This window comes from Monodelphis domestica, chromosome 1 (assembly GCF_027887165.1).
Source record: "Monodelphis domestica isolate mMonDom1 chromosome 1, mMonDom1.pri, whole genome shotgun sequence".
Taxonomy (NCBI): domain Eukaryota; kingdom Metazoa; phylum Chordata; class Mammalia; order Didelphimorphia; family Didelphidae; genus Monodelphis; species Monodelphis domestica.
The window spans coordinates 295,109,743-295,122,586 of NC_077227.1; the positions used below are offsets into that span (position 1 = coordinate 295,109,743).

At 33.5% G+C, this 12,844-nt stretch overlaps 2 protein-coding genes across 13 annotated transcripts in view; one reads left to right on the forward strand and one right to left on the reverse strand.

Moving 5' to 3' along the window:
* ATL1 (atlastin GTPase 1) overlaps positions 1 to 3,132 on the forward strand; it is a 102,402-nt gene extending 99,270 nt beyond the window's left edge. For all 8 annotated transcript variants that reach the window (XM_056821074.1, XM_056821077.1, XM_056821080.1 and 5 more), the window contains one exon: positions 2,500 to 3,132. In XM_056821074.1, coding sequence (XP_056677052.1) covers positions 2,500 to 2,610 — 111 coding nt within the window. In that variant the 3' untranslated portion in view covers positions 2,611 to 3,132. The remainder of the gene's footprint in view (positions 1 to 2,499) is intronic.
* SAV1 (salvador family WW domain containing protein 1) overlaps positions 1 to 12,844 on the reverse strand; it is a 144,297-nt gene that overhangs the window by 34,984 nt on the left and 96,469 nt on the right. For 3 of the 5 annotated variants that reach the window (XM_056821101.1, XM_007473223.3, XM_001362306.4), the window contains one exon: positions 1,639 to 5,312. The exons of 1 other annotated variant lie outside the window; for it this stretch is intronic. In XM_056821101.1, coding sequence (XP_056677079.1) covers positions 5,111 to 5,312 — 202 coding nt within the window. In that variant the 3' untranslated portion in view covers positions 1,639 to 5,110. Of the gene's footprint in view, positions 1 to 1,638; positions 5,313 to 12,844 lie in introns of those variants that run through there. One more of the 5 variants, XM_056821100.1, reaches the window with a different exon arrangement.

Here is a 12,844-nt window from a genome sequence, read left to right on the forward strand (position 1 = left end):
TCATTTGATTGAAACTATTCTTTTTGAGCTCTTGGGCTGAGAACAATTCACATTTTTTTTTCCATATAGCTGCTTTGATTTTATTGTCTCTTCTAGGCTGGTGTTCTCATTATATAGTCAAGATATTTTTATTGTTGTTTCGTCATTTTCCCAAACTATTTTTTGACTTTAAATTTTATGTAGAAGTTAGGTTTTGCCATTGGAATTGAGAGGGCACTATCTCAAACTTAAGGTTTTTTGTACTAATGTTTTCAGAGATAGTTTTTGGGATCTGTAAGTTTTTAGTTTTTCCCAGGTGGTATATGATCTAAAGAGAGATGTATTCATTGCTTTATGGGCTTGTGCCCTAATCTGTGAATGACCATAAGGTCTCTTTTCCCCCCCTGAAACTCTGAATAGGGTACCTGCTCCTCATGGGCCTCCTGGCCAACCCAAATACTTTTGAGCAATACAGTAGTCTATGCCCAGTGCCAACAAAGGGACCCCTATAATTTACTTTTGAACAGCTGTTGTAACCCCTTAAGATCTGTGAACTTAGAGCTCTGGAAGCTGCCACTACAGATTCAGTCACCCCCTAAGACCTGTTGCTGGCTTGCTGGGGCAAGATATGCACTAGACTGTGTTCTACTTTCACTTCAGTGAGATAGGCCTTTCCTGCCAACCTTCTAAGTTGTCTTTGATTGGGAAATTTTCACTCCATCTTTTTGTTGGTCCTTTTGTTGGTCCTAATGCTGCAGAGTTTGTTTTGAGGTGTTATTTTAATGGTATAGGGCAGTTATGGTGGAACCTATGGCACAGGTGCCAAAGATGACACACAGAGCACTCTCTGTGGGCACTCAGCCTACCTCCCACTCCCCAGAGTTCATTACTAGAAAAGCATAGGGACTCAAGTAGAACTGCTCTCCTCCCCCCTCTCCACTGTGTCTGATTTTTTCACATCACCTACCCCTCTGCCCAGCAGCCCAATGGGATCAAATAGGGGATACTGGAGGGGAGAAGAGCACTTGGGTCACTCTCCTCCTCTCTACAGTTGCTGAGGACATTCCTTACTTCACCCACCCCTTCATCCAGCAGCCTAATACCCTGTGTGGGGTAAGGGGGGGGGGGAGTACCCAACACGTGGTGGGGGAAGGGCATAGCACTTGGTCTATGGGTGGGGGTGGGGCATAGCACATGGTTTCTGGGAGCGGGGCCTGGCACTCCATCTCTAAAAGGTTTGCTATCACTGATGTAAGGGAATTTGGGAGAGCTTTCGTGAATTCCTGCCTTTACCCTGATGTTTTTGGAATTTTCACTGGCTATCCCCATTCTTGGAATGCTCTCCATACTCATCTCCATCTCCTAGATTCTTTCAAATACCAACTAAAATTCTACGTTCTATAAGAAGATTTTCTTGACTGTCACTACAATAATAGTATCTCCAATTTACCTGAACATATCTTGTTTGTACATAGTTTATTTTATATTGTCTTCTGTTAAATCTGTGGGCTTTATGGTCAATGAATACGTTTTTCAGTACGGTTTAGTTTAATTTTTTTGGCCTTTCTCTGGCACACCTATTGTCTGCCTAGGAATGATAATAAAAGATGGATAGCCCATTTGATATTGCTACTCAAATAATGCAGGAGTCATCAAAGATAGAGAGACAATGTTAGCACTATTTATTAATGTTTAGTAGATTTTATAAATAGGAATATATTATTAGTTTTTCTTATGAAGCCCTTTAAGAAACCAATATTGACGTGGAAGGCAACCTCTAACAAAGTAATACTAGTTATCTATATATGTATGTTATGAAACATTTTTAAAGGTGTAAGTGATGTGCTTTTTAAATGTGCTGATGGCAATGCTATCACAGATGGGATTCTAAACTGAGCCAATTCTAGTAAGATGCAATTTAATTAAAGACATCAGTTCAAAAAATCAACTTCACAAAAACAAGATTGGAGAAATTTGGATAAGCATTATTTGAAAAAGTTTTAGTAGACTTCTAGCTCAAAAGGAGTTGAAAGCATAATATGGAAGCTAAAAATACTCATGTGATCTAAGACCGAAGTAATTAAGAAAGGTATAATATCCAGCACTAGGAAAGTGATAGCTCTTCTGTATCTTGTCCTAGTTAGATCACAATTGGAATAGTGCATTCAGTCCTTTGGGAAGTATATTGATAATTTAGAGATCATCTTGAGGATAACTATTATTTATAGTTAAGAATCGACTAAGAATAAGTTGAAAGAACTTTTCATAGTTAATCTGATGAAGGAAAAAGTCAGGAGAACATTGGAAAAAAGAATTCAAGTCCTTTTCAACTTGGGGCAAAGGGACAAGTTACAAAAAAGTAAAGTCTGATATAAGGAGGAATTTGATTATTAGAGATAACTCAAAATGGAATGTTTAAGATACTAAAGAAAAACAATTTTGAAGTATAATTATGTTTGCCTACTTAAATCTTTACTAAAAATTAAATATACTTTTCAAGTTTTTCTTTTGTACTTCCAGGCTTTATATAAACTCTACAGTGCAGCATCTACCCACAGACATTTGTATCAAAATGCTTTTCCTGCATCGAAATCAAACTCTACTGAAGAATCAGAACGGAAGAAAATGTAATCCATATTTTAAAAATAGATGCATGAACATTTATCCATTATATCATCAGTTACATGCATACATGTACATATTTTAAAGTATTTAAGATTAAAATAAAAAGTTGAAAACCATTTCTTTTTACTTAAGTATTTAATAAGGAAATATATGCATGGTTTCCAGTTTTCTGTAATATTTACTATTATAGGTTAATATTAAAATGTATTCTCTTGTTAATACATGTGCTCCACTTGAATTTACCAATAATACTGGCTTATAATTAATTGAACTATGTAGTGGTCTTCCTACAAGTTTCTATATGCTCATTTGATTTCTAAAGAAATAAACTAAAAATCACATATAAGTATTTGTAAAAGATTATTGGTATAATCCAATGTTTGATTTTTACTGTATCCATCTTATATGTACTCTCAACTCTTAGTTACTTTAAGTACATCTGATAAAATCTTTTCATCTGCTGTCAAAAACTAAAGATATTTTTGTTATGCTTAAAGTATTGCTTTTATTTGTCATAAATGAACAAAAGAATTTTGTGTGTGTGTATATATATATATTCAAGTTTCACTGTCCTGAATTCTTTTTATCCATGGAGCATATATAAAATGTACTCCTTACAAATTTATTCTTTTAATATTCACTTTTCCTGAGATTGATTATATGTCATTAGTGTTTAAAGAAGGTTTGAAGTAAGTTTGATAAATGTTACAGTTTGTAAAAAACCAATGATTGATACTACTATAAATTTTCTTAAAAATGTACTTTGAAATTTTAAGAGATGTGGCACTTCTCTCTATCTAAAGATCAATCAACAAATCAAGCTAATTATTCATTTAAATCAGCAATACTTTATATGCAGACTCATAGAATAAACATGTTGAAAAGGCACAAGTTAAAACTTTTAAAGGAACTAATCATTTAGTACTCTTGATCCCCTGAGGGAAAGCAGTAATACTATAATATTACCTAATTTCTTTAAAGAGAAAAGAACAAAGTTCTATCCTAATTAATTAGAACAATATGAGTGGAAAAAGAGGATTTACTTACTACATAAAATGAGAGAACTCTTTAAGATTTGTGTGTTTAATATGTACTATCCACTTTACATTGAAGACAGTAAAAAAAATACAATATAATCTAGTTAATGATATTCTCATTATTTCAACAACTCTCCTACTGCGTACTAGTAAATTTAATAAATGAAATCAAACATTTAAATTCCACAAAACTGTAAAGCTAATCACAAATTTAAAACCTATAAGCATTAACTATATTTTAATAACAGTATAGACTCATTAATCTACCATATGGTATTATCAATGCAAATACAAGTGATAAAACATACTCCAAAAAAAACCCCAAAAGATTGAAATTTATTGATTTCTTAGGAAATGTAACATGAAATTCTTTTAAGTATTGCAACAACTTAATAGAACCAATGAAAAACTATTCAGAAGGGTAATTACACAACCTAAGAATTTTATGAAAAACGCTGAACAAGATGGAAACATGTCAAATCGTTGTGAAAAAAAAAAAAGTTTTCTTGCTAAATTCCTGATCTTTAGCTCAACAGCCTGTCACCATGTCAGGATATCAGTCTACTATGTTCTGACAAAAAAGACCATAATAACTAGTAAGCTAAGAGGTCTTTCTCCAACACTGTACTAAGTTCAGTAAAAATCACAGGCCAAATAGAGCCTTAGAGTTCTTTAATGAGAGTCCAAGCCCCTCATTTTACAGGTAGAACTGAAGTTCAGAGAAGTAACATGCCCAAAGACACACAGGTAGAAAATAGCAAAGACAGAATTCCTATTCAGGTCTTTTGACTTCAAATGCAATACTCTTTCCTGTGTATACTGTCTCTCAGAGGTAAGCTTGTGCCTCAGGTTTGGTTTTGTGAGATTCATACAAAAGTCCCTCTCCCTCTTATGCTAAAGAATGTTTATGCAAGTTAACTGAAAACATCTTTAAATAAAGCTTTCTTCAAGTTTTTAAAGAAAAAATGAAAAGTATATTATATGGAATTTATAAATGACTCCCTCATTTTGATATGTTTTAGGCTATTATTTCAGTTTAGTATATATTAAAGCTGTAAACATCTAAGTATGCATTTGTATGCATACAAACATTATAAAATTGGATTTTTTAAAAGAGTATAACATGATATTTTGTGTTTAATAATATTTGCTTGGTAGTGACAATGTTCCTTGTTACGTGTTTCCATTTTAAAAATTCATGAGGCAGTTTCCTATACAATACAGCTCTTAAAAGGTAAAGCTGGAATCAAAGCAATCTCAAGATTTCCTAGTTCACAAGGAAATAAGCTAAATTTTTTTTAGTCAATAAAAAGTTTTTATTCTATAAACAAAATACATTATAGAATTACATTTAATAGTGCAATATCAACAAAATGAAAGCTGCTTTTCTCAACTAAAACATGGGTTTTTAAAAAGTGAAAATATGTAAAAGTTGTTATAAAACTTCACAATTTTCATTAAAAATTAGCTTAAAAATTTTTGCCATGTTGCTGGGCATACCACTGCTGTCTCTGTTTGCGGTTTTCTAACTCTGTGAGAAGAGCTTCTCTGTATGCTTCATACAATTTAACAATCCGTTCCAGTTCTTTCATGAAGAGCAGCTTTAACATTCCCTGGTATGTATCAAGATCAGCAAGCTGGAACAGTTCCCATTTTAGAATATGGTCATATCTGTTTTAAAAACAAAGATAGCAAGCAACATATATTCATTAAATCATAAAGATAGATTTTTTAAATTACAAGAGATGGAGCCATTATAAGGACCAAATAAGACTTGGCAGCAATTATAAATGAAGACATGAGCTTAGAAAATTATGTCCTAAGAAGCAAATGACCAAGTCTTATAATCAAGAATAATTCATCCAAAAAAACCTAATTTAATCCTACAGGAGGGATAAAAGACCTTTGGTGAAATGAAGGATTTTCAAAAATTCCTAATGAAAACATCAGGAGTGAGGGTATGTATGTATGTATGTATGTATGTATGTATGTGTGTGTTTATGTATTGCCTGGAGACAGAGAAAAATAGAAAGCTAAACACATCTGAAGAGACTATAGTGGGAATGAATTTTTAATATGCTAACATGGGAACAAGACAATATATTAGAGCCCTAATATATTTTAGAGAAGGGGTACAAAAGAAGACAAATGGGTCGTTTCATTTATAGTCCAAAAGTGAAAACCAAACATCCTTTCTAGTCAGTCACTTCCTTCATATTTTTAAAAAATGAAGTGAGAAAAAATTAGAGGACAGATAGAAGTAAACACACAATTACCAAATATCATAAATAGACTCACTCATAAAATGGAAGAGGAGAGAGCATTAATGCACTGGAAAACAGTCAAATAACATGATGATATTTGAAATGGTAATTCACATGAATAAGAGGCTGCAGCAAAGTTTATTATGGTTCAGCTGACCTCAATAATGCCACTTTGATGACATAAAGTGAAGGAGAATTAAGAAGTCCTTTGCTGAGGGTAAAAAAGGAGGTTGGATTGAAATTTAACAGTTTACATTAAGGGACTAACAATGAAAAAATTTAACCAACGTCTTGCCAGAGAAGTTATGGACTTCAAATGAAGAACAAGATATATATTGGACATACCCAATATGGGAATTTAGAATTTGTTAGGCTAGTCATATGTATAAATACCCACATGCATTTGTGTTGATACATATAAGCATGTAAAAATACCCATGTACATAAGTCCTTATATAGTATTATAGGTAAGATAGGCAAGTACATGTATTTATATATATATATATATATATACATCTCAATCCTTTAAAGAAGGGAAATGCCAAAGAATGTTCAAATTACCAAACGACGACACTCATCTGAAACAACAGCAAAGTTATGCTTAAGATTTTGCAAGCTAGGTTTCTGGAAAAGCCAGAAATACAGGCTGATTTTTGAGGAGGCAGAAGAGTTAGAGACCAAGTTGCCAACATTGGCTGGGTTATGGAGAATGCAAAGGAGTTCCAGAAAAACAACTACTTCTGCTTCACTGACAAGACTAAGGCCTTCCTGTTGGATCACAAGAAAATGTGCCCTATTATTTGTCTCCTAAGGGACCTGTCTGTAGGTCAAGAAGCAACAGTTAGAACTGAATGTGAAATAAATTATTTTTTAAGATTAGAAAAGAAATACAACAAGGCAGTGCGTTGACACCTTATTTATGTGCTGAATATTTCATCCAGGCTGGATGAATCAAAAGCCTGAATTAAAGTAGCTAAGAGAAAGAGCAACAACCTTTGATAGGCTGAATATATTATCTCTTCCTGGCAAATAGGGGGAGAATAGAAGCAGTATCAGAATGTATATATTCGTGTTCTCAAAGATAAGTACAGACATTGACTACAGCCATGAAATTTAATTAGAAGACATTTGCTTCTTAGAAAGAAAAGTGTGGCAAATCTGGAGACAATACTAAAAAGCAGAAACACTTCTCTATAGTCAAAAGTGCCAAGATGAGAAGAGGACAGGATAGCTTTGAGGTAGAGTTCCAGAGATAAACCTACTATATATTTAGGGAGGAGTAGGAAAGTAAACAATAGAGAAAATAAGGAGAAAAAAAATCGCCACAAAAACCTCAAAAGACTTCAGGAACAAAATTTAGCTAAAAACTCATGATGCAGAGAAATAAAACAAGGAAACTAAAATGAGAAGGAAATATGAATAATAGAAAATATAAAATATTCCATCTCTTGAGTAAATATTACAAGAAAAAGGGAACTGAATCAATGCTAAATAAAGCCTTCATGGATACTGGAATAAATTATTCTGCATGCCATCTGCTAGGGGAGTCTTCATATTCTTAGGGTGGATATCTTAACTTACATATGAGTTTGAGATCTACTGGTTATCCTTAACCTGGTTTACCTTGGCTACAGAGACTATCTTACTAAGGTATAGCCACTATGCATGCTGCAGCTTCTCAGAGCCACAGGTTGGGGGGAAAGGTGGACACCAAAGGTGAAAGCAGCCCTGAAAAGATCTTGGCAAGGGGGTGTAGCCAACATGGCAGTGTAGTAGCAGGGAAATCCTGAAACTGTTCTAAATATCCTTCCAAACCAATTTTTTGAAAGTGCCTCAAAAGGACAAAAGTCAAAGCAGTACAAGTAAGGGGGCTCTCTCACTGAACACAATGTGAAAAGTAGGCAGAGAATGGATTTCCATGAGATAAGGGGGATCCAGACACAAAACAGCACAAAGAAAAGTCAGGGCCCATTCCTCCTACTGCACCAGACACAGAGCCAAGACCTCAAGATTCTAGGATGTGGGCTATACTAATAAAAAGGCATCATGATCTACCCCCTAGCAGTAAGATTCTGAGCTCCACAGTACTGGGCTCATTTGGGCCTCTGCATAGCCCCAAGGCAAAACCCTGAGAGTCAGAAACTAAGATAGAAATGATCAGCAACTTCCAGGAGTCCTCCAGCATGGAAATAAGTAAACAGTAGCAAAGAAAGGTATTGACCCTGGAAAATTTCTATGGAGAAAAAGTGCAAAAAACAGAAGCAACAGGAGAGGGTGGGAAACAAGAAAACACATGCAAACAAACAAACAAACAAAAAAGAAAACTGATTGCAAGCTCTGGAGGAACGCAAAAAAAGAGTTCAAGAATCAAGTAAGACAGAAGAAAAATGGGAAAAAGAAATGAAAGTAATACAAAAAGTAAACAACAGCTTTAAAGTCAAAACTGGTCAAATGGAAAGGGAGACACAGAAATAAAATGAAGTAATAAGATAATTAAAAAACAGTATTGACCTGCTGAAGAACAGTTCAATCATAAAGAATGCCATGAAAAGTAGAATACACTGAATGGAAAAGGAGAATCAAAAGATCATGGATGAAAATCAGTCTTTAAAGACTAGAACTGGGCAAGTAGAAGCTAATGATTTCACGGGGCATTAAGAAATAATAAAATCAAAAGAATGAAAAAAAAATTAAAACATGAAATTCCTCACTGAAAAAACTACTGACCTGGAAAATAGATCCAGGAGAGACAATTTGAGAATTATTGGACTACCTGAAAGTCATGACAAAAAAATAAATCCTAGACATCATATTACAAGAAATTATCCAAGAAAACTGCCCTGATATTTTTGAATAAGAAGACAAAATTGACAGTGAAAAAGAATCCACAGATCACTTCCTGCAATAAATCCCCAAATGACAACTTCCAGGAATGTTATAGCCAATTTCAAGAGCTTTCAGCCCAAGGAGAAAATTCTGTAATCAGCCAGAAAGAGAAAATTCAGATATCATGGAGCCCTAGTCAGGATTACACAGGATCTGGCAGCTTTCACATTGAAAGGACCAGAGGGTTGGAATATGATATTCCAGAAGGCAAAGAAACTGGATTTATGCCCAAGAATCACCTATCCATCTAAACTGACTATATTATTTCAGGGAAAGGAATGGTCATATAATAAAATAGAAGATTTCAAAGAATTCCTGAAAAAAAGACCAGACTTAAACAGAAAGTTTGGTTTCCAAATACAAAATTCAAGAGAGTAAATAAGAGAAAAAAATCAAAGGGCTTCAATAAGGTGAAATTGATTATATTCCTATATGGAAAGATGATAACAGTAACTCTTTAAAAATTGTTATTATCACAGTAGATAGAAGAAATATACATAGGCAGAGGGTGTGGTATTAAGTTGTTTAGGATGATATGTAAAAAAAATTGGGGAAGGGGGAGAGGGAGGAAGGAAGGAAAGAGTGAAGAAGGAAGGGAGAAAGGAAGGAGGGACTTGGCAAGCATTCACACCACTGGGATTAGTTCTCCCAGAATACCTTGTTGAGAAAGATGGGAAAGAATGGTCAGAGAAAGGAGATTTCATTCCAAATAGGAAAAAAAAAATTATCATGGGAAGGAGAGGGGTTAACAATAAACCATTGTGTGAAGGACACAAGAAGATTTCTCCATACTAGGACATAATTCTAGATAGGACATCAATTTTCTAAACTCATTTATATTTGTAAGCTTGGGATACAATGGATACTAATACTAACAATGTTTAGAAGAGGTCATTGAAAATTTTTTTTTAGAAAAAAGTTTTTTATTGAAGAATTGTAGACATTTTTTTTAGAAATTAAAAAAATTAAATTTAGATATATAAATTTAAAAAATTTTATTAAAAAATTGAAGAAAGTTTTAATTCCATGAGGAAGAGAGGTTAAATAAGCATAAATAATTAAATAAGAATAAAAGGTCAGAATGGACAAAAATGGAAGAAAGTTAATAAAGAGCAAAAGAAATCTTTTTTTTTTTAACTGTTACCTTTCCACCTTAGAATCAATACTGTGTATTGCTTCCAAGGCAGAAGAGTGGTATGGGCTAGGCAATAGTGGTTAAATGACTTGCTCAGGATCACATGGCTAAGTGTCTGAGGCCAGATTTGAACCTAGGACCCTCCGTCCCTAGGCCTGGCTCACAATTAACTAAGCAACCAGCTGCCCCAAGAAATCATTAAAACAACAACAACAAAACAGGTTCAGAAAATGAAAATAAGTAATTAAAAAAAGTAATGAGAAGTGAGATTTTGCTTACCTATATTTACTGGAGGAAAAGAAAAAGTTTTAAATAACTAGAGAAGAAAGAAAAAGAAATCTATAAAAGGAAAGGTATGACAAATAAGGACAGAGGAGGTGGCATGTTTGTGTGTGTATGTGAGGATTAAGAGAAGAAAACCTATGGGAATAGGAATATTTTAAAGAAGCAAAAGTACTATCTTTACAGAAGAGAAGCAAGGAAAAATCCAAATTCAGAGAAAGAAAAAGACAAATGGATAAAAACATAAACCTAATAACATTTTTAACTTCAAAAGTAAATGGATTGGGGCAATTAGGTGGTTCCATGAATAAAGAATCAGGTAGGTCTACAGACAGGAAATAATGGATTCAAATCTAGCCTTTGAGACTTCCTAGCTATGTGACCCTAGGCAAATCACTTAACCTCAACTGTACAGCCCTTACTGCTCTTCTGCCTGGGAACTGATATTCAGTATTGACTCTAAGAAAGAAGGTATGGCTTAAAATAAAATGAATGGCTTAAACAAGATAATATAAAAGAGAAAGACAACATTCTACAATTGACTACTTACAAAAACTTTATCTAAAAAGTAAAGGCATAGGTAAAATTATGGTTTGGGACAAAATTTACCATGCCATCAGGTGAACCAAAAAAGCAGGAATTGCAATGATACTCACATAAAGCAAAAACAAAATTTACAATATATGTTATAAACAAAGAAATGACACTAAAAGGAACCATGGGGGTAGGGAGCAGCTGGTTAGTTCAGTGGATTGAGAGCCAGACCTAGAGATGGGAGGTCCTGGATTCAAATCTGGCCTCAAACACTTCTTAGTTCTGTGACCCTGGGCAAGTCACTTAACCTCCACTAACTAGCCCTTACAGCTTTTCAAACAGTACTGATTCTATGACAGGAGGTAAGGGTTAAAAAAAAAAAAAACCCAAAACATAAAAGGAACCATGGGAAGTTAGCGCTCCAAGCCTAGAGTTCAAATCTGGTCTCAGATATTTATTCATTGTGTAACCCTGGAAAAGTGACAACCCTAACTGCCTCAAATTTCCTCATTGTAAAGTGAACTGAAGAAGGAAATGGTAAATTTTGCTAAAAAAAATTCCTAGAGCCTTACACTACTAAAAGAACTGAACACCAAAAAGGAACTATAGACAAAAAACCAACATCACTATCAAGCACATGTTCCAAATACCAAAGCTTCTAAAGAAAAAAATTAACTGAAGTAAAAGTCAATCAGTAATAATATCAGGAGACCTTAATGATATCCACTTTTTCATTTTTAAATAAATCTAATAAAAAGAAGAAAAAAATGTGAAATGTAGAATTAAACAAAACACTAGAAAAACTAACCAAAAAGGTATATGGAAATCCTTGTGGCTAAGAATTTAAAAATTTCTCAGCACCATATTGAAATTTTTTTTTAAACTGACCACTTATTAAGTCAAAGGGTATGGTGAATAAGGATATTGTTTACACATACTAGAAAAAAAAATTGGTAACTGTATGGAGTAGAATCTTGGAGTCTGCACCCCCAAGACACTCAAATGAGCAGACAGGATAATAAGTAAGATGCTGGCAGAGAAATATAGCCTTTATTAGGAAGGGGAGAGGACCGGGGCACTGCTCTGAGTGGCCGACCCAAAACAAGTGTCCAAAGATATGATATGATATGAAATCAGAATTTATAGGAAATTAATACTCACCAACTGTGTTTGTAACACAATGTCTGTGTATGTTATATTTTCTTTATCTTCTATACCTTCCTTAACCCATAGGAGCATTTCTTAAGTTTGCAATTTCTAAGTTGAGTCAGAATTCAGATATGTCCAAGGCCTTTTAGGCTGAAACATTTAGGATAGGTAGTAAAGATTATAACTTTTAAGTTTTGAAAATTTTCCCATGGGAATAAGAAAAAGGGGAGAAAAGGCGGGGGGGGGGGGGCAGGCCACATTAGAAAATAGTCAATTAAAGGTGTATATTTATGTATTATATATAAAGCTGCTTAGGAGAAGGATTTCTCTACTCTTCATTAGGAAAGACTGGTAGTGCCCTTCTAAAGAGCTCCTAACTTTCACTAATTTTCTATAGGAAGTTGCCAGTCTAAGATTATCAATACTAATTAATGTATACAGGGGAATAATGCATGATTTCATCCCATATATCCCATACATCAACCTAGGGAACACAAAATAAAAGATGTATGTGAAGCACAAAAGAGATGATATTAAAAATTAGAGAAGTATAAACTATAACTCTTGGCCCCCAAAACCTAAAGAAATAGTATATAAAGCTAAGCTATTTCTTTTTCTGAAGCTAATAAAAAACAATGATTTGATAAATAAGATAAATTTTATTTAATCTCATTAAAATAAGATTAAAAAAACAAATCAATAAAATAGCAAGTGAGTATGAAAAAATCTCAACAAACAGAATTAAAAGAATAATCATAACATGATATTTATATGCTAACAAAATTGAGAACACAAAAAATATTTTATGAATGAATGAATATTTATGAATGAATATTTTATATCTTTTAATATATTATTCAAGCTATCAGGAGATAAGATGGAGATCTTAAATAATTCAATCTCAAAAAAAGAACAGACCTAGGTGAAAAGGAAGTACCAAAGGAAAAAATTCT